Genomic DNA, 19,237 nt, shown 5'->3' with positions numbered 1-19,237 from the left:
TGTTGTGGTCCATCGCTTCATACACATTTCTAATTATAAAGAGAAACACTGGCATTCTGACTTCGCAGCAAGTCTCTTGAAAGTTTGGTGAGCATGATATAATCTTGGAAAATTGAACAACCCTGGAGACACTGGAAAAATAAAAGGTTTCTGGGATTTACAAAGTGAAGGGCGCAGACTCTGAAATGTGGGAACTTCATACAGGGTTTGTCATCTCATGCTTGAGAAGTCATCAGCCTCCCTAGAGGGTGTCTCTGTCTTATCTTGCTCTTACCTTCAACACCAGTAGCTCGAAGGGAAAATGTATGTAGAATGGAAAGTTCTTTTTTTTTTTAATTAATAAGCTTCATTTCTTTAAAGCAGTTTTAGGTTCACAGCAAAATTGAGCATAAAGTACACCCTCTACCCCCCACAGTACACCCTGAGATTTCCCATACACCCTCTACCCCCACATATGCATAGCCCCCCTTTCCTATTATCAACATTCCCCACCACAGTGGCACACTGTCACAATCAATGAACCTACAGTGACACAGTATTATCACCCAGAGCCCACAGTTTACATTAGGGTTCACTCTTGGTGGTGTACATTCTATGGGTTTGGACAAATAAATAATGACATGTATCTACTATCGTAATGTCATACAAAATAGTTTCACTGCCCTAAAAAGCTTCTGCGCTCTGCCTATTCATCCTAGATTTCTTTTTATTGTTATGTGTTTAAGCCTTCTGCTCCTCCAGAGTAGTATCTCACAACTAACCACTTGGTGGCACCAAAGCAAAAGTTAAATTTTAAGTTCTAGCTTTGAGGCCTCCAAAAAGGCAGTTTTCACTGCTAAAGGAAACAAGCCATCTTTCTCTATTATCCTGTGATTCAGCAATATAAATCAACCAGTTTATACATGAAAACAGGCAGACTAGTTCTGTTCACCTGCAAGGAAAATCAACAAGTTCTTTGTTTTTTTAATTTTTTGAAGATTGTCAGTATTTTCCGTCTGGCCTACTTTGGGGATGCAGGCCTGTCTCAGCATGTCAAAACAATCAGGCCAAGCTCTAAATCAGTCATTTCACTTCCTCTGCATGGGGCCTCTGTTGGGGCTGAATGAGGAAAGGGGGCGCAGTTCATACAGTAGACAGTAATCAGGTGCAGCTAGCTGGATTCGTTAGATTCCCCAGGGCTCCCCACTCCTGTGAAGCACACTGACTGACTACCTGCCTGCTGCAGGTCACTTAGGGTACAGGACACGATGCCCAGCTGCTCCCATAGTCACAAAGAAGCAGTCCTGTTTTTTCCCAAACCCTTTTGTGGCAATTGTATCTTTACTCTAATTACGTAATTTAATTTAAAAGTACGTGAGCTGATAAGCGTGAAACAAGGAGTTATGATTGCTAGGGAAACTAGGTTAACTGCTTTGGAAAGACTCCATAAGAGCAAGCTGCAAAAAAATTAATAAATTAGGTGTGGGCAAGATGACGCTAGGAGATTAGAAAAAAATATCTTTAAACACCCATCATTTCATATGTCTGGTTTTTAAAAATGAAGCAGAACCCATGGTTATGCATGAAGGGTTGTGATTACATAAGAAAGACTTAATAGAACTTCAATTTGTGTCCTCTACTCAAAAAAAGGGCCTTTTACATCAAAAGAGTGGTAAAAGAATGTATATTTATATGTCTTAAAATGTGTACACACACTTGTATCATTCTTCATACTACCCCATTTCAATGGCCATTTTCAATAAACAGACCAACCCGCAATCTCTGCTACATCATGAAGTTCAGGTGGAGAGGTGGGAAATGGAGAAAGCAGAAAGATGTCTCTAGTCCCACCTTAAGCCCTAGGGAAAAAAGTGGGGCTGACAGAAGCCAAAGCCCTGTTTTCAGGAGAAGCACATGGACCTGACACAGGATGACACAGTGGGGAGGGTGGCCATTCACCCACTTGTGCACAGAACAAGATCTTGTTCTGGTCCCACACGGGCCCTCATTGGTCTAGAACAGGGGTGTCCAAATTTTTTTCAACGTTTTTCACCAAGGGCCATATGCGGTAAAGTACACAAACAGCCGGGCCACTCACTCGAGGTGAAGTAAGTATTTCCTCACCTGGTTTATTTAAGTAAACTAAATATATTTTTGGAATTTGCTGAGGGCCAATTAACAATGGATTGCAGACCGCAGTTGGCCCGCAGGCTGCAGTTGTGACACCCCTGATCTAGATAAACATCAAAATTGTGGTCAAATGGCAACTCAGGCAGAGCTTTGTGGGATGTGTACACCAATGATCCTCAGCAATGCAGGCCCAGAGATGCTTTTCCGTGTGTGTGTGTGTGTGTGTGTGTGTGTGTGTGTGTGTTCCCTGAGTTGACCTGAATCTCAGGGATTCACAATAACCAAATTCACAAGGAATAGATGTCATCACATCAACTTATTAATCGATAGGGAGGGATGATATCAAAGGTCCAAGTGGGCTTTCACGCTTCATTCTCATGAGCCTAAAACTCCTTGGAAAAAGGGATGTCCAAGCAGAGACCCAACCCTCAAGGATTAAGACAGCAAGGCTAAGTGGGAAGGGAAAGCATTCCAGGCCATGGGTTTGAAAACTCCAAAAGTAAGGAATGGAGAGTTTGTTTCAGAGTCCCTCCCAAAGGGTGGCTCGGTTCACTCGGCCTCTAACGCCTGTTGGGAATGATTCATTTGAAACTCTTTTCCCACTGCGTACCTGAGAAGCTTAGTGTGCCACAGAGTAAAGGGCTTGGGAATAAAAAACAATTCTTAGGCCAAGGCTGCAAACAGGCAGTTCACAGATATACATGGTCCACAGACATGTTTGTGGAGCATGCAATATTTTCAGAATTTTTTTAATGGGTTGCCAACTTTTAAAAGTTGGGTGATTTCTCATAAAAACTCAAATTTTAAGTTTCTCTTGGAGACTGATACATTCCTACAAAACAATAATAGTTAGGGCCAACACCTTTCTTGGGATCTGTAGCTCTTAGCCCTCATTTTCAGACAATCTAGCAAGGTGTTGTTTTCCCACTACAAACAGCTATCAAGCATTATATGCTGTTTCTTATATTCGTGCTATTCTTGGAGTGCAATCTTATTTCAAAGGAATAAATATATACATGCATACTTACAGTGCAATTCATCTAGGGACAACAATATAGCTCATCTGGCAAAGTCAATTTAAATGCAATGTCTTTTTTTTAACTGAGCATTTAATACGTCCCAGATAACAGAAATGCTTTATATCTTCTTATTTAATCTTCACAACACTATTATAAGATAGGTATTTTTATTCTAATTTTATGATTGAAACTGTGGCTTGGAGAAATGAAACAATTTCACCAAGGTCAGAAACCACATGGTAAGTGGGAGAGCTGGGGGGAAAAAAAGGCAGGAAGATCTACCCCAGAGCCACTACTTGCTTTTGTATTCTATTAAAGATTAGGAGTTGCCATTGTAATAGACATTAGTTGGTCGTCGTCTCCATATCCATTGGTCATTTGAGGATCACTGTGGTTCACGGGAAGTGCTCCCATCTTCAGGGATGGGACACAGGAATGAGCCAAGCGCACTGATCCCATTCATCACAGTGATTGTTTCCGAGGTGGGCATGTGACCGAAGTCAGTTAAGTCAGAATGAATCGAAGGACGTTTTCTAGAAATTCTGAGACAAGAACAACTCTCCTTTTCTGTTCTATGTGAATAAGGAAGCACATGGTCCCCACAAGTGCTGGTCACCATCTTGGGACACAGTGTGGAGCTGACCTTAAGATGATAAATGGATGATGAAGCTGATACCTCAGGCAGCAAAGCAGAAAAGAAGGGCAAGAAACTGGGTCCCCATCACACTGTATGGGCTCTACACAGAGCTTTATTAATGTCACCATCACTTATGGATGGCTGATTTATAGGATTTTCTTTTCTGCATAAGCCAGTTCGGTAAGGTTTTCCACTATTCCCAACTGAAAAACACCTCACAGATACAGAATTCTACCTAAGCAATGAAGCAGCCCTCCTAAAGAGAACTTTCAGTTTTGTTTCGTTTTGTTTTGTTTTGTTTTGTTTTGTTTTAATTCAACTCTTAAGGTGCTGGGCAGATAAAAAGCCAAGAAAAAGAGACAAGAGGATGCCATGTGCACAAGGCATTTTCTATTGGAACGAAAGGATTGGCAATACATGAACCAACCCCATAAAAAATAAAAATAAACCCACAAAGTTGCTCTTAAATGTTCCTTTGATGAGAATGAGGAGTGCATGACAAATGTTGGAAGCAAAATAACTGTGCCCAAAAACTCCTTCTTTACTTAAGGTATCATTTGAGAAAAAACTCAGCCCTGTTTCTGTAACTCCTTGAAATTACAGGCAAAAGTTAATGTGCATCTCTTGGAAGAAGGTTCATAGCTTTAATCCAAAGGGGACCACACTAAAAAACAGATTACAAATCTCTAAACTTCAAATTTAGAGATTTTAGTGAAAGTTAAAAATAAAAGAGTAATAGCTAAAATATTTTATTTTTACCATTTTATCCTTCTTTGATTCCATAGTATGATATTATCATGGGAATTCAAAAATTAAACAATTGTTTATTTTTATTATGGTTTATTACACATATTTTCCCCCTGGCCTTTAAAAGGTTAAGAAAAGTAGTTACAAAAACAACCCTGCCAATTTAAAAAATTGATGCGATGTAATATTCTACCACATTTCTGATATGGAACTATTTATGACAATACTAAAGAAAATTGTTTCAAGTGAGAATAATCATATAGTTAAAAATTATAAAGCCACTAAAAGTAGAATGACTGAGTTTCTCTACTTCCTAGACTAGGTATACTAGCCTTCCTTTTAAAATAATTGTTTTCTGGTTATGAAAGTGAGTGTGTTCATTTTATATTTAAAATGTGAAAAATACATGAAGGTTATAGAAGTTATTCATAAACTCATCACCTAAAGATAACAACTGTTAATATTTCAATATACATACACTGCAAGTAATTTTTTCTACATTTAAAGACAGTTTTCACAAATGAAATATTACTATACATTGTTTTATAACCTGCCTTTTCACTTAATATATCAAACATTTTTTCACATATAAAAGGAATTGCTTATCTACTTAACTTTTTCTGAAAACATACTCTGACCACAATGTTAAGCATAATTTGTTAAATCCCTTTTCCTATAATTATAACTCCCATTCTACAAATACTTTCTGATAAAATATGTATTACTGGTATAGTTGTTGTTTTTCTAATAAGTTACATTATATTCATGCTATTTAGACAAATGAAGGAAGCCACTTACATTTTAGCATCATTTTTGATCCCTTCATCTTACATTGCTATTTTAATTGCTAAGCTTAAAAACAGCTGAATACTATTACCTACGTTCTACTCACGGTTGATATTCATTCCAAATGCTCCTTAAACATAGTTCTAAGAAATCAATCACTTCTTAGGGTAAGTGTCTTGGGAAATATAGATTACAAAGTTTTCAGTATTATAGATTATAATAATTGCACTTATCTCAGATTAAAAACATGAGCATTTAATGAATTTTCTTTTAATGAGAGTTTACAATGCGGATGAAAACGGATTCAATGGAAAGTAATCTCATACAGTGACCATAAATTCCTAAATGGGTAGTCACGCCCCAGGCATATAACTTCTTTCATAAAAGGTTTATCTTTGCCTTAAGTAAGCCCTATCCATTGTTTTTGTGCCTCTATGTTAACACACCTTTGAAATACTTCTTTTTAGACCCCTCAAAAGAAAAACCACCCTCAAGAGAGCCAATCATCTTATTAACTATCCTGTAATCCAATCACCCACCACCTTGCTTTCTCCCACCTTCATGTAATCTTCCTTATGTTCCCTCCTTAATTCCAAATGCATAAAATAAGCTGCAAGCTGTCATGCCGAAAAGCATTTTTCTCAGTCTGTTGAGATCTTGCTACGAGGCATATCCTCTGTTTGGCTCAAATCAATTCTTATAAAAATGACCTACAAGTTTGGATATTGTTACGACGACAACAACCAAAGTAGAAAAGAGTGCATATTTAGCCTGGGTCTTTATTCAGCTGGGACTTTACACTGGACACACATTTATCAGTTACACGCAGTATTCATCTAACACATCTGCCACACCCCACAAAAGAACTTGGCTCATCATTTATCTTCTCTCATCGTATCTTTGTGGTAAATGCCAAACCAATGTCTAGCTAAGTATAAGAAGAGCAGCACAAACTTTATGACATAAAAAGATTAAGTGGCATGTTCTACTCCCGAAATTTGTCATCATGAATACTTTAAACCTTTGCCAAAAAATACATGAAAGAGAGTGCCACTGCCAGGTAAAACGTGAAACATCTAAAACTGAACTTCTCTCCCTGACTTTCCCCCTCAAACTATTTGTACTACCCAACTGCCTCATTTCCAATTATCACTTTTGTCACAGGCTCCAACGATAGAAATCTTGGGAGTCACATTTGCTTCCTCTGAGCCTTCTCCTGTCTCCTTTAGCTAAACATCATCAATCCACTTCCTGCTTCCATTTCTGCCTCTGCAGTATTACTCGGACTTTTTTCTTTCCTTCAAATTCCCACCGCTGCCCCTAATCCCAGCCCTTGTCATTTACCCCTGAACTGTTGCAGTAGCCTCTTACATGGTTTCTCCTCTAATCAAATATAGCTACATACATTGTTCTTCCGGGCTTAATTCCCCAAATTCTATTTCATCATGTCATTCTTCAGTTCTAGTATCTAAATGATTCCTTATTATCCTCTAAGACAAGCTCAGGTTCCCCACCTAGTTTTCAGAGCTCCTCTTAATAAGATCTGGAGCTGCTTTTGCAGCCTGATTTGCTGCAGTCCCTGCAAGACTAGGCTGTTCACTGTCCTGAACACGTCCTACAAAAAAAAAAAAGCCCTCCTTCCTTGTCTATACTTTCCTTCCCATTCTCCAAGGCCAAGTTCAAGTGCGATCTTCTCTAGGGGTCTTTTTCACCTAGTCCAGCCTCCTCATATCTCTCCTTTCTCTGAACACCCATTTAAATTTCTGTAGTGGATTTAAATTTTACTCCATAATTCTGGATAAAAGAAGTCACATTGAATCTGACTTTAAGCTGCCCACTCCACAGGTCTGGTGAGAAACTGAGTCTTAATTGTGTTTTGGAAGTCTCTCTCCCCCTCCTGGGATCAGTTTAACAAAGAGCCTACCCTGAAGCTCCATGTTCAAATCAGTGTGTCCAAGCCCAGTGTACAGGCAGCCTTTTACCTCAGACTGCTCAAGTATCCCTATGCAACTCCAACAGGCATCCTGTCACCTCTGAAGGGAAGTGACATGGGAATGGGACACTGATACTAGTGGGACCTGCCGACAACCATCTATCCAATGGCTTTCTCCTTGGGAAGTTCTTCCCAATCTTACCGCTTCTCCCAACCACCATCACTCTCTAAGACTTAGCACCACTTCCAATCATGGACAAGTCAGCTCTCAGCTGAATTCTACTTTGGTTAAAACTGCATTACAACACACATCATAGTTCTAAAGAGACAGTACACATAATGTTAAGAACACAAGCCTGGGAAGCAAGCAGCACTGGAGTACTATCCTTGCACTTCCTACCCCCCGCTGAATGACCTCAGTGAGGTATTTAACTGACCAAAGCCTCAGTTTACTTATCTAGAAAATTACTCATTACTCATACGAATGGCACGAGGATTAAACCAGGCTGTTAATAGTAGCAGTCCTAGTAGCAATAAATAACACTTATGTAGCTTTGTGTGCCAAGTACTATTCTTAGTACTTTACATACATTAACTCATTTAATCCTCACTACACTTTATGGGTAAGTAAACAGGCATAGAGGGAGTAAGTAACTAGTCTGAGAGCACATAGGTCGTAAGCAGAAGAGATAGGAATTAAACCCAAGCAGTGTGACTCAGAGTCTATGTTCTTGACCACTATACCACATCGCTTCTAATAAGCGATCAACAAAAGGTAGCTATTACTGCCATTAATACAATTACTTGATTCTTAATGTATCTTCTTCTTTATGTAAATTGTAAGCTCCTCGAGGACAACAATCATAACATTTGTTAGAGAATTGGCTCTGCATAGGTGAGAAGCCTGCCTCCATCACTCACCAGTCAGCTCTAAAACCTTGGACAAATTGCTTAACCTTTTAGGATGGTTGTAACAATTAAGTGATTTCCTACTTAGCAAGTACCTAGATAAGTGAATGGCAGCTATAATGATATATATTTCATTATTTGATGTGAGATATGCTATTACCATCTGTCTTTCCCGGATCTGAAAGAGTGCCAGAATTCTCAACAAATACTTGCTAACCACCAACTCGCCACATTGTTTTTCCTGTTTCATGTGGATTCATCTTGTTTTTAAAATTACTCCTTAAAGAAAAGGTTACGCCTTTATAATAATAGTAGTAATATCATCTAACTTCTGCTGAAGACTCACCACGCACCAAGGATAGTTCTATGACTTTTTTCAGATGTTCACTGATTTAAAACTCACAATGATCCAATGTGGTAGATACTATCATCATCTTTAAGTTTTACATGTGAGGAAACCCAAGCACAGAAAAGTTAAGTATTCATCCAGTGTCACATTATCACACAGCCTGTATGTGGCAGTCTATGTACTTAACTACTTGCACTTTTGTTGTCTCTTTTGTAACTTTTTGCATATTCCCCAGGATGTCTGGTAGAATGCAGTGTATATGAAAAAGTACCAAAAGCATTGGTTGCTTGAACGTTTTTCACTAGACATAGCATGAATAACAGAAAATACTTTTTAAATGTGTGAAATATCTAAAAAGTCATATAAAACCCAAAAGCTAATGATACTCTTTAAAAATTAAATAGTCTTTGAAAACGAGTACATCAGTTAAGCTGAATCACAAAGATGAAGTCTGAGTTTCCAGCTGTGAATGACTCAAAGGTCTCAGATGCACTTCACATACTGAACATCCTATTCTGATAGACACACAGCACAGAAATGAAGCCTCTAAATCAGGGGTGTCCAAACTGTGGCCTGCAGGCCAACTGCGGCCCGCAATCCATTTTTAATTGGCCCACAGCAAATTCCAAAAATATATTTAGTTTACTTAAATAAACCAGGTGAGGCAATACATACTTCACCTCGAGTGAGTGGCCTGGCTGTTTGTGTATTTTACCACATATGGCCCTTGGTGAAAAATGTTGAAAAAAGTTTGGACACCCCTGCTCTAAATGAAGACATAGTCCAGAGATGTGTTACAAAATCTAACTCCCAAATAAAGACTGTCAGAGCTTTAGGAGGTAAAATTTCTTGCAACCCTCTTTCTGATTTTCAAAACACTTTACAAAAACATTTCAGGCCTCCTTCCACAAACCTCTTTCCATAAAGGGTAATAATTACAAGTTAAATAAATTCTCCAGGATAAATCAAGTAGAGACTCCTCTAAGTAAAAGTCAATCAAAGCCTCATATATTTAAGCTATTTGTCTGCAATTAAAAGGCTTCATAGGAAACCAAACCAGTTGAATTAATCTGGCCCTTAGAGCCAGGTAAATGGAAGAGCAAATTTTCATAGCCTTGGGAAAATCTAGGTTTACAGGGCAAACTCTGCAGGGTTGCGCTCATTGTGGAGACATGTTCCTTTTCATTGGCAAAAGAGGAAAGGAAGTGAGCCATGACCTAAAAAAAAAGAAAAAGAAAATACCACTAGAGACATTCCAGCTGATACTTGATAAGGACTGGGAAGGCTGCCATCAACTCATGGCTAGAAGAAAGAAAATTTGGATCAGAAAGCAGCTGACCAGGAGAAACCATGTTTCCAAGGTTTCCATCTTTCCATGATGGGAAAGATTTCCCATCAAACTACAAATTTTTAATAAGGGAGTAATTTAAACCGGTGGCTTTCAAATTTTTTTTGCTGTGACACACAGTAAGAAATATATACAATATATTGTGACCCATAAATATATACAAATATTTACATATAATTGAAACACACACATATACATACATGGAAACAATGGAACCGAAACACTATTACCCTTACTAGGCAAAAAACATTATGAAATTTCAATTCTATTCTAGTTTGTGTTCTAAACACATTGGATAAGACCCCCTGGTTGAAAAACAGTGATTTAAAACAGCACAGGGGATTCTGGGAGTAAGTTTTATAATGGCCTTTATTCCATCTTCAGACCCCAACAGCCAGCTAGGAAAGCTGCAATGGAGTGTGTGCTCTTGGGACAAGTGATTTGTTTTTGAGTGCCTGGGTCAGGGTCACCAGAAACTATCTTCCTCCAGGTCTGACCATTCTTCACTGTGCTGGCTCCTTCTCTTTCTACTCCTTAAATGCTGTGGTTCCCCCACAGTTTTATTTTTGGTCACTTTCTTTTATTATCCTGAGTAATTGGATCTCCTTTCATGGCTTCACATTACAGTCATGTGCCACATAACATCTTGGTCAACGATGGACTGCCTATGTAACGGCGGTCCCATAAAATTATAATGGAACTGAAAATTTTCTATCACCTAGAGATGTTGTAGCCATCCTAACATCATAGCACAACATATTATGCAAGTGTTAATACTTACTATTATGTTACAGTTACCGACAGTATTCAGTACAATAACATCGTGTATAGGTTTGTAGCCTAGGAGCCGTAGGGGAACAGAATTCCCCCCCCCCAAATATGTCTATTTGACATACAGATTATTTTAGGCTGGCTAATTTTAAGAAACAGCAGACATAGGAGGAGTTCTGAAAATCAAGTAGAAGTTACCCTTTGTAAAAGACATTTACATTTATAAGGCAAACTTCATTTACAAGGGTGCCTCCGAAGCTGTACCACAAGGGGGGGGGGGTGACCTTATCTCTAGAAACTCTTATAAAATGCAGATGACAGTCAGAAGACTTAAATCTGCATAACAACCTTACCCTTATTTACTGTGCTTTTCCTGCTAACCACCCATAACTGACTCTCCTCACCCACAACATCTTCTTTTGTCTTGAGCTGAAGATGGTATTTAAGGTGGTGGCTTCAGCCATTTTGGTGAATTATTCAGTTTTCCTAGGTCTCTGTATACAGGAGGTATACATGTTATTAAACTTCTGTTTTTCACTCCTGTGAATCTGTCTTACAGGGATGTCTCAACCAAGGAGCTAGAAGAGTAGACAAAAGATTATTTTTTCCTCCCCTACAGAGCAATAGACTATACCATATAGCATAGCTGTATAGTAGGCTATACCATCTAGTTTTGTATAAATGCACTCTGATGTTCACACAACTATAAAATCACTTAATGACACATTTCTCAGAATGTATCCCAGTTGTTAAGCAGTGCATGACTACTTATAAAACCCATTCCCTAAGCCTCAATTCTCAACACCCATCTACCTCTTACAAACTCCCAATTGAATTGTCCCACAGATTTCAAACACTTAAGGTGCAAAATTGTACCGTAAATCCAATCTCTTCCCTATCTCCTCACCCAAATCTATTTTTTTTCAGTATTCCTCATCTCAAAAAATGGCACCATGCAATCCCTCATCCAAGCCACAAATCTGTGGGTCATTTGCGATGCCTTTTCCTTTACCTCTATATCCAATGCAGTAGCAATTCTACCTTCTTAATATTCAGTAGTATCCAGCTAAACATTTAACAATGAGTTTTCCAGGCTAAAAAAGCCCTGACTTACAGCACTTGCCTATTTCTGTGAGGTGAATACCATATCATAGACAATTTCAAGCAACCAATTTAATGTCACTGAATGTGGAGTTGGGAAGAGATACGTACAAACGGCTCCAGCACACCACTATCTATTGCTCAGAACCATTTCTTATGTCCGTGCCTACAGGTACTGCTTAATTCAGGATTTCTTCTATCTCCTCAACAAACACAGTAGAATCTTTATGGATTTCCTGACCTCTATCTCATAACTGACCCCTCCGTCTGACACAGTCTCCAAAATACCTTTCTAAAATCCACGTGTCATCACGTTACTCCCCTGCCAAAACCCCTTCAGATTCCATTGCCCACTCTTTATCTTCATAATAAAGCCCTTAATAATTTGGTCCCTACTGACTCTTGAGCTTTATTTCTTGCCACACCACCATCTATAACCTCTATTACAATCAAATTGACATATGTCCTATTCACAGATATATGATACTGCTCCATACCTCTGCATCTTTGCTTATTCTGTTCCTACTCCCTAGGACAAGTCTGAGATCAAGCTGTTACGAAGGCTACTTTCTTCTGAGGCCTCTCTCCTTGGCTTGCAGATTGCTGTCTTCGTGTTCATATGGCTTCCTCCCTCTGTATGTCACCACATACACATTTCCTCTTCTTATAAGTGCATCAGTCATATTGGATCAGGGTTCACCCTAATGACCTTATTTTAACTTAATTACTTCTTGAAAGACTCTGTCTCCAAATATAGTCACATACTGAGGTAATGGAGATTAGGATTTCAACATATAGATTTTAGGGGGACACAATTAAGTCCATCACAGCCTCCTACTAGTCCGTGAGCTCCTCAAAAGACAGGGGTATGACTTAGTCTTCTTTCTTAGTATCTGTTATAACTAGCAGAGTATCTGAAACACAGCAGATTCTCAAATTATTTGTGGGATACATAAGTGAAGGACCTTCTCAGAAGTATAGCCCATATCTGTGGAGTGTAGCCACTTCCAAATCTGGTGGCTAGCACCTAAAAGAATATGGCTTTAGTCTTCCCCTGTAAGAAAACTTGGATGTCATTATGGTTTCCAGATAGCCCATTGCCAAACAGCCATTTTTACAACATCCAACACCTAGCAGAAAAATAAAATCCTTAAGACTCAACACCCAAAGTTAACTAACAATTTTCTGCTCCTTCCAGATCCATTCTGATACACCAAGACTGACAGCATCATACACAGCTAGAGTGAGATTCAAAGTCAAGAGAAAACTAACTGTTCTGTCTAAAGAACAAGATGAACAAGCTTAAGAGAAATGGTAAAATGGGCATCTTCCTTTTTCCTACACAAAAGGAAACTTTCCTTTCACTGTTTTGTGTGATTTTGGTTTATCTTATTTATCATGTACTTGCCTTGTCTACTATCAAGATGGGCATGTAACCTAATCAGTTCCCCGCTCTCTCCTAGGAATTTGAATCCCGAATAGAGTAACATGAAAGCAGAAGACAACGGTGAGGAGTCAATTAAGCCAGTACCATGAGGGTTGCTCATTCACACATCCCTGAAGACCTTGGTTCCTGACTGTCCCAAGGCTTGATTAACAGTCCTTGTTTCTGAGACCTACCTGATAGTCTTTCCAAAATATGCCTTTTCCTTAAATTACATAGTGCTTATTCAATAGCTCTCAAAATCTTGATACATATAATGGCCCAAAGAAGTGGGATATGGCTAGTGGTGGACCTAAAATATGGAAGGATGCCCCTGTCTATAGAGGCTGAGAAGTTATGCACATCATCTTTGTTATGCCATTGCAGAGCAGCCAATGACACTATTCCCTCCTGTGTTTTGGGACAATGTGCTCATTCTTCTGTTGGTTAAATCTTTAGGGAAGTTGGTAGGAAAATACTGGAGTATGTGGCCACTTCTGACAGCTTTTGGTAAAATGCCAGAAATGACTTAGCTTCAGCCAAGATGGGCTATCTGAATCAAAGACAAGAAAATTCTACCTCACCTAGATTGGCCCTTTCTCCTGGTAGGAATCCAAGATGACAGAAAATCAGATAATCATGAAGGACTATTAAATTTGAATCAATGCATCAGTGATAGTGCTAGAAAAACACTATCAGGTAGATCTCAGAAAAAATACTAGAAGGAAGAAAACATAGCAAAAGGTAAGATTGGGACTAAGAGAGCTGAGGGAAGCCTGGTCCCCCAAGTATCTCCTGATGTATATTCCCTCCCTGGCAAAGAGCTAAGCTGGGATGAAGCCAGAGGATGAGGAACAAATGAGTGTTGCCTTTATCTCAGAGACAGGAAGATAACCAGCAAAATTAAGGACTGATGAATGGGCAGGGCAGCAAGGCCTATTACTTTCTTTCTTTTTTTAAATTAAAGTCTATTGGGGTGACAATGGTTAGTAAAGTTACATCGGTTTCAGGTATACAATTCTGTAATACATTATCCATATATCATATTGTGTGTTCATCACCAGCGTCAGTTCTCCTTCCATCACCATATATTTGACCAAAGGCCTACTTCTAAGAGAAAAGTCCCCAGGCTGGGGCCCAGAGGCAAGGACCAACCCACAGTGTGGAAAATGCAAATAGAAGAGCTGACTTAAATTGAGTTAAGCTGCCATAGAAACCTTGGAAAATAAAAGCCTGTCATTGCTCCAAAATCAATCTCTAGGTATCCTAACCCACAGCACCACCAGAATTTGGGATGCTAATAATATACCCCCGTTAGGAAAATCCTACCTGGTGTTCTTCTTAAATCTTCATATGAGGCTACAGAGCATAGGTTCAATAGTAGACAGGCACATAAGACAATGAAGTACCAACCACCTACACATGTGTCTCGGATATTAAAGGAAAAAATCTAGTCATGGAGCAGTAATAGCTAAATACAATGACCTCTGTAACAACCAACCTAACATTCACATTAAGGGGTATCAGCAACTTTCTACAACAGGGAAAAATAGGAAAAGATTCACTCTGGAAAACAAGATTAAGTGGTAGAAATAACTATAAAAATAAAATAATATTCCTCGAGTTGTACTAGGAGAATGACTTTGATTTACAAAGAGTCTAGACCAAATAAGAATATTTCTCTCATACTGCCTACATCCTGTCAGTTTATATGCTATAATATCTGGAAAGTTGGTTACCAAACAAAGCCATTTCAAAAGGAGCTGCTGGATAGAAATCCAAGTGCTGGCTCACCTTCCTCTGTGAAAAGTGATCTCAGATGCTGCAATGCACCACGCAGCATCACGGTATCTATAGCAGTGCTTCCTAGAATGGTCCCCCCAGGAGCAGCACTGGCATCAAGCATTCTTTTCTTACATCTTCTTGCAACTCTGTCTCCCACATGTAATATAACCTACACTGTATTTCTATTAAATAGCACAGAATCGCTTGGAAGCAGAGAAAATTTTCCAACTCCATATGGCTAGGATCTGTCACTTACTTGCTAAAGGAAGGGGAAATGTAATTTCCCAGACCCACTACCTTCTCCCATCATTGTCATTAGCTTCCCTGAGAAAATAGCCATTCGAGATAAACTATAAGGAATATTTATGTTCTGTGAACAAAGGAAAACACATAAAATAGGTGGGGTCATGGGTGAGTAAGGGCAGGCCCAGAATGATTCTGGAGATATTTTAACACTGATGAACACTAGGTCATCATCTGCCTTATTAAAATAGTGCTGGGTAGTGAGAGAAGCTGGCACATTTTCGTGTAGATGAGATGGCCCTGGAGGTTAAAACAAGAGTTGAAACACAGCTGCCATGGCTAAAATCAAGCAAGTACAGATGTCACACCAAAGTAATTTCATACCATACAATGCTGCCAATTCAAAATGCCAATGGCGGAAAAGTATGGAAGGAAGTCTTTAAAATAGACTAGATAACTATTTTAAATACCAATTCTGTGTGTAACTAAAGTTTTTGCTGTTGAGGTCCATGAACAACAGTTACTACCATTTAGAAAGCTCTGTAAAAATCTCACTGTTCAGCAAGAAGAATACAATACAATGTGCTGTCTTAAGAGTTTGGAACAACCCTGTCAAATTCAAAGTCACTAGACAGACTTCATAACTCCAAATGTCGTTGTCAGAAAATGTCTTTCTAGGCAATTTTTTTTCTCCTACAAGAGTTGTTTTCCTTATAAGTAGTACTGTCTATCATTTCCTCTGTGCTTAACTGATATACTAAAAGCACATTGCACCACACTGCAGTACTCATTTCCCTTAGAAAGATAAGCCGGGTAGGGAACATTTCACACACACACAAAACCAACTTACCCATTGCCTTCTTAGGTTCTATTAACTTCAGGGTAAAGAGTTCCTCCTTTTTCAATTCTTTTAACTTCTTAGCAACATCAACGTGACGCCACCCAACAATATTTTCTCCATTTATGGATTCAATATGATCCCCCACACAGATTGTTTTAGCTGCGTCAATTATACTGCCATTTCTAATTTTCTGAAAGAAAATTAAGAATAATGCTTAATATAAAACAAAACTTTGTAGCATTACTTTTCATGCTCTTGAGACATTATATACAATATACTGACATATTAACAATGTAATTTAAAGCTCTCAGATGGAAAACCAAGCAACAAAAAGAAACCATCTTACCTCCAACCATTCTTCTTCTTCCTTATCATTCAGAATTCAGCTCCATCCCAGTCACCACCTTCTCTGAGAAGCTTTTCCTGACAGCTCCCGCAGCCCACTCCCCCAAGATTAGGTAAGGTACCACTCTTCTATAGTACTTTATGCTACATATTCTGAGCTCTAAGCTAAGCAGTTTACATTCACTATCTCATTTAATGGTAATAACCTTAATGAAAGTCTCGTGTCATTGGTCAGAAAAATTGAGGCTTAGGAATATCAAGTAATTTGCGAAGTTTAACATACCACAGTGCAATTGTTCATTTACCTGTCAGTCTCCATTACTGAACTGTATATCCTTGAGGATGGAGATGGTCTCATTCACCATTGTATGCCCTGTACCTAGCACAATGCCTACAGAGAAAATCCCTTTATAAATGATTGTTGCATCATTTCAACATGTGGCCCGTTACCTAAGCATAGAACTTGAGCTTTTTCTACTGGCTAAGTGTTTTAAGCCTTAGCTACAAAAGCAGAGCACTCAAGACTTTGTACAACTTTAGCTAAGAAAATGGATACCTAATAAGAGACAGGTGTAGTTACCATTTGAGAAGCCAGTAAAAATGATTTTATACTATCGTTTTTCATTTATATATTTTAGGTGAGGAGAACTTAGGACCCAAGGAGAAACCTCAAATTGGTCTTTCTTAAACCTATCTATCTTGTACACATCTTTACTGCAGTCTCCAAAAGAAGCCTAAGACTCCCAAGGGTAGCACTAAGAATTTCTGAAAGGATTTTAGGGAAAGGAACTCCAGGAAACAACCCAGCAAAGGATGTACAAGTTCCTCCGCAGAGGTAAGGAATGGGGCAAAGTGACGGCCACGATCTGCCTCCAGTGTCACAAATCCTTCACGGGCATGATAGGAAAGAAATATCAGGGACTGCTGCTGTTGTGGAATAAAAGCATGAGTATTCCCCACTCTTGCCAAGTGGAAGAATAACATCTTCTGAATCAGCAGGCTGATTGATCACTGTGTCCATGAATTAAGAGAAAAACTGATCTTGTGTACCCCAGCATCTCCATAATATTGCCATAAAAAAAATTGTAAAAGACTAACCTGGGAAGGTTGGGCATTTTTATATTTCAGTGTCACACATTATTTTTAGTTTATGACTTACTGTTATAATTTTATTTAAAATAAGCATTATATAAAACTAATTCAATGAAAGACTTTAAAGACATATATGAATCTTACCAGTAAATTAAAGAGCAGAGTAACAGAAATCTGGGGTCTCCTGGGCCTATGAGTAGCCACAGGGGTCACCAGAAGAGTGCCCAGACAGAGGGAGGACAGGCAGTTACCAGAAGTCAGTGGGAAGCAAGGTGAGAATCCAGGTGGGCAACAGAAAGATCAAAGTGTATTTAATCATCAGGGGCAGCACAGGTAAGTATCTGGGATGAAGAGACAGGAAAATCAACGTAAGAAACTTGGAGAACATTGTAAGGTGAACCAGATACAGAAGCAAAGGGACAGACATTGATTAAATTTTTGTGGGTTACCTGAGCCTTAGCTTTCTATGTAGATAGAACAAAGAATGAGGTAGCAATTGGGGCAAATTTCTAAAATCTAATATATTTTGATAATCATACCACAGCTTGATAGAGATTAATAATATTGCTAAAAAGTGCTACTCAGGCACAAAAGACTAGGGAGAAAAAGAGGCATTCATTCTTTACTAATATTTACTGAGTCAATATCATTCTCTTTAACACTTACAACTTTCTCTCATCTGACTTTGGAACTTAATGATGAAAAAGGCAAAAAAGACATTAAATATTTTTTGGAAGATAGGATTTACAACATTATTAAACTTAGAGGTTTCCAACCTTTTCACACCATTATTAAAGTATCTTCTATTATTTCACCCCTTAGATTTACAGAACTCTGTCTTCTCATCACAGATACCAGCAGAACTGTAGGGTGGCATCCCACCATACTTAACATCTCAAACATTAGATTCAAGGTTGTTTGAGCTGATGCCCTGTGCTGCAGACCCTCCAGACACTGTCCTCAAATCTTGTTCATAATAACAAAGTGACATTCATATAACAATTGTAAATAATTATTTCATTTAGTCCTTAACAAGCCTAGGAGGGGTATATTTAATATTCAATTAGTGAATGAGGAAACCAAAACTCAATAAAACATAGCTTGACCAAGGTAACACAGCTAATAAACAACAGAATCAGGTTTCAAATAGAGGTGGTATCATTATAAAACTTCACACTCTTTCCACAAAACCCTCAGAATCACATGGATCTAACTCAAGATCAAATAGCTAGATAAAAAATAAAGAAGAAATAAAAGAGCAGAGTTTTGGGGTATAGTTGTCCAAAATGATCTATCCCTTTGGTAATCATTTTGCAACATGTAAGTATATTAAATCAACATGTTGTACACCTTAAACTTACATGTCACTTAAGTTCAATAAACATGACATGCCAACGTATTATGTCAGTTATATCTCAATAAGGCTGAAAGAAAAACTGATCTATCATCTTTGAACTCTGAAATCTTTTTTATTTTTTACAACCCCCACTTTTTACTCTACTTTTGCTTACTTCTACTGAAGCTGTTTATCTATAGCATGGCTTCCAGACCTCAAACATCTATTTTTTCAGATCACTGCTTCTATTCTGGCTTTACATGCTTCTTTCTCATAGATCCCAGCTCCCACCCTAGAGTCCTCTGCCCCCTTGAACTTCTACAATTCCACCCTTGCTGATTATTAGTTCTGGATAATTAAGCAATCACATTGCTAGAAATATATAAGGACCATATTTCTCAGAACAAAGATCACACTAAGATGTGAATAACTTAGTTCTACTAAAGTAAAAGTACCTCAAATC

The 19,237-nt window shown here is 38.5% G+C and overlaps 1 protein-coding gene across 2 annotated transcripts in view; it reads right to left on the bottom strand.

Annotated features, from left to right (window-relative positions):
• The window catches only part of GIPC2 (GIPC PDZ domain containing family member 2), a 70,659-nt gene that overhangs the window by 17,069 nt on the left and 34,353 nt on the right, over positions 1–19,237 (bottom strand). For both annotated transcript variants that reach the window (XM_019743360.3, XM_074334994.2), the window contains one exon: positions 16,011–16,191. In XM_019743360.3, the coding sequence (XP_019598919.3) occupies positions 16,011–16,191 (181 nt within the window). The remainder of the gene's footprint in view (positions 1–16,010; positions 16,192–19,237) is intronic.

Source organism: Rhinolophus sinicus, chromosome 14, assembly GCF_057876585.1.
Source record: "Rhinolophus sinicus isolate RSI-liver-muscle chromosome 14, RSI-T2T, whole genome shotgun sequence".
Taxonomy (NCBI): domain Eukaryota; kingdom Metazoa; phylum Chordata; class Mammalia; order Chiroptera; family Rhinolophidae; genus Rhinolophus; species Rhinolophus sinicus.
The sequence above is the reverse complement of the archived record's forward strand: the minus strand, read 5'-3'. Positions and strand labels throughout refer to the sequence as shown.